This window comes from Sphaeroforma arctica (assembly GCF_001186125.1).
Source record: "Sphaeroforma arctica JP610 unplaced genomic scaffold supercont1.3106, whole genome shotgun sequence".
Lineage (NCBI taxonomy): Eukaryota > Ichthyosporea > Ichthyophonida > Sphaeroforma > Sphaeroforma arctica.
Window position 1 is genome coordinate 2,682 of NW_014037452.1, and position 1,392 is coordinate 4,073.

At 48.2% G+C, this 1,392-nt stretch overlaps 1 protein-coding gene across 1 annotated transcript; it reads right to left on the minus strand.

Annotated features, from left to right (window-relative positions):
* Nucleotides 1–262: 262 nt before the first annotated feature.
* SARC_13285 (hypothetical protein) lies at nucleotides 263–542 on the minus strand (the record flags this gene model as incomplete). Its single annotated transcript, XM_014292586.1, has 1 exon — nucleotides 263–542. A coding segment is annotated over one exon (280 nt), but the record flags the coding sequence as incomplete, so codon positions are not given.
* Between the last annotated feature and the right edge of the window lie 850 nt (nucleotides 543–1,392).

Here is a 1,392-nt window from a genome sequence, read left to right on the forward strand (position 1 = left end):
GCATATATATATATGTATATATGTATATATATATATATATATAAGTTTCGCATGTGGTATCGCACGTAATACAATGTATATATAGTTATGTAGTGAATGCGCAATTAATCTTGAAGATGCATCTTCGCGTGTGCATGTGTGTGTGCATTTCATACATGTGAATGTATTTCCCAATGTGTCTGTATGTATACGTCTTCGTGTACGTACGCTCCAACCTCCACACGCACGAGAACAACAATCCAACCCCCCCGTCAACCCATACCAGGAGAATCATCCGCCAGCACATTCAGGTGCACCTTCAACCCCGCCAAGAGCGCGTTTGTCCAGTCTCTAACTGGGTCGGGCTTAAGACCATTCGCACTGGTGGGCTGTGTCCCGGCGAAGCCCCGCTTTGTCCCGGTATTGCTGCTGCTGCTGAGCTCGTACTTCATCGTCATCTTCAGTAGCCAGTTGGCGCGTGCGAGTGGGACCCGGTACTCTACCAGGAGGTTGATCAATTGGTTTTTCTCCTTGTAGTGCGGTACACGCTGGGCAAGCTGCATGATTAGTCAGAGGGTGCGTCGGTTATGGAGAAGTGGTGTGAGACTGGTATGACTGTAAGCTGCATGATTAGTTAGAGGGTGCGTCGGTTATGGAGAAGTGGTGTGAGACTGGTATGACTGTAAGCTGCATGATTAGTCAGTGGGTGCATCAGTTTTGGAGAAGTGGTGTGAGACTAGTATGACTGTAAGCTGCATGTTTAGTCAGTGGGTGCGTCGGTTTTGGAGAAGTGGTGTGAGGCTGGTATGGCTGTCTGTATGAGCACGTTACACGCAGCCTGCATCGCATGCTGATTCTTTGATTGGTCACAGGGCTCGCGCTGGCTGGGCAAGCTGTATGATTGGTGTGGGTCTGGTGAACTACGGGGGATAAAGTGTGATTAGAGGGGGGAGGGGGGGGGGGGGGAAGATGATTGAGCTTGCTTAATACTTATATGCGTATGGTGCCCTCGCAGGACAACCCGTCAGCCCTAACTTCGCCTTATTCAGCGCGACGGGTTTTAAAGTTTTGGTGTTTTAGGCTAAACCTTAAACCCTGAAGCTTGTGTGACTAGTGTGCGTACTAAGGTTCACTGGTGAATTCAGGACAGAAGTGTGAGCTTCGTAAGTTTGATGAGACGCGCGTGTTCACGCTCGGTGTGGCTTGATAGCTGATTCGATTATGTTGACAAATGGCGCTGTGGGCAAGTAGTGTCGTTTGTAGTGGTTTTGAAGAAGCATTTTGGCGAAGAAATCCGAGAAGCGTGATTGCAGAGCACCTGCTGCTAGGCCTACAATACACTAACCAGATAGAAATATATATATATATATATGTGTGTGTGTGTGTGTGTGTGTGTGTGTGTGTGTGTGTGTG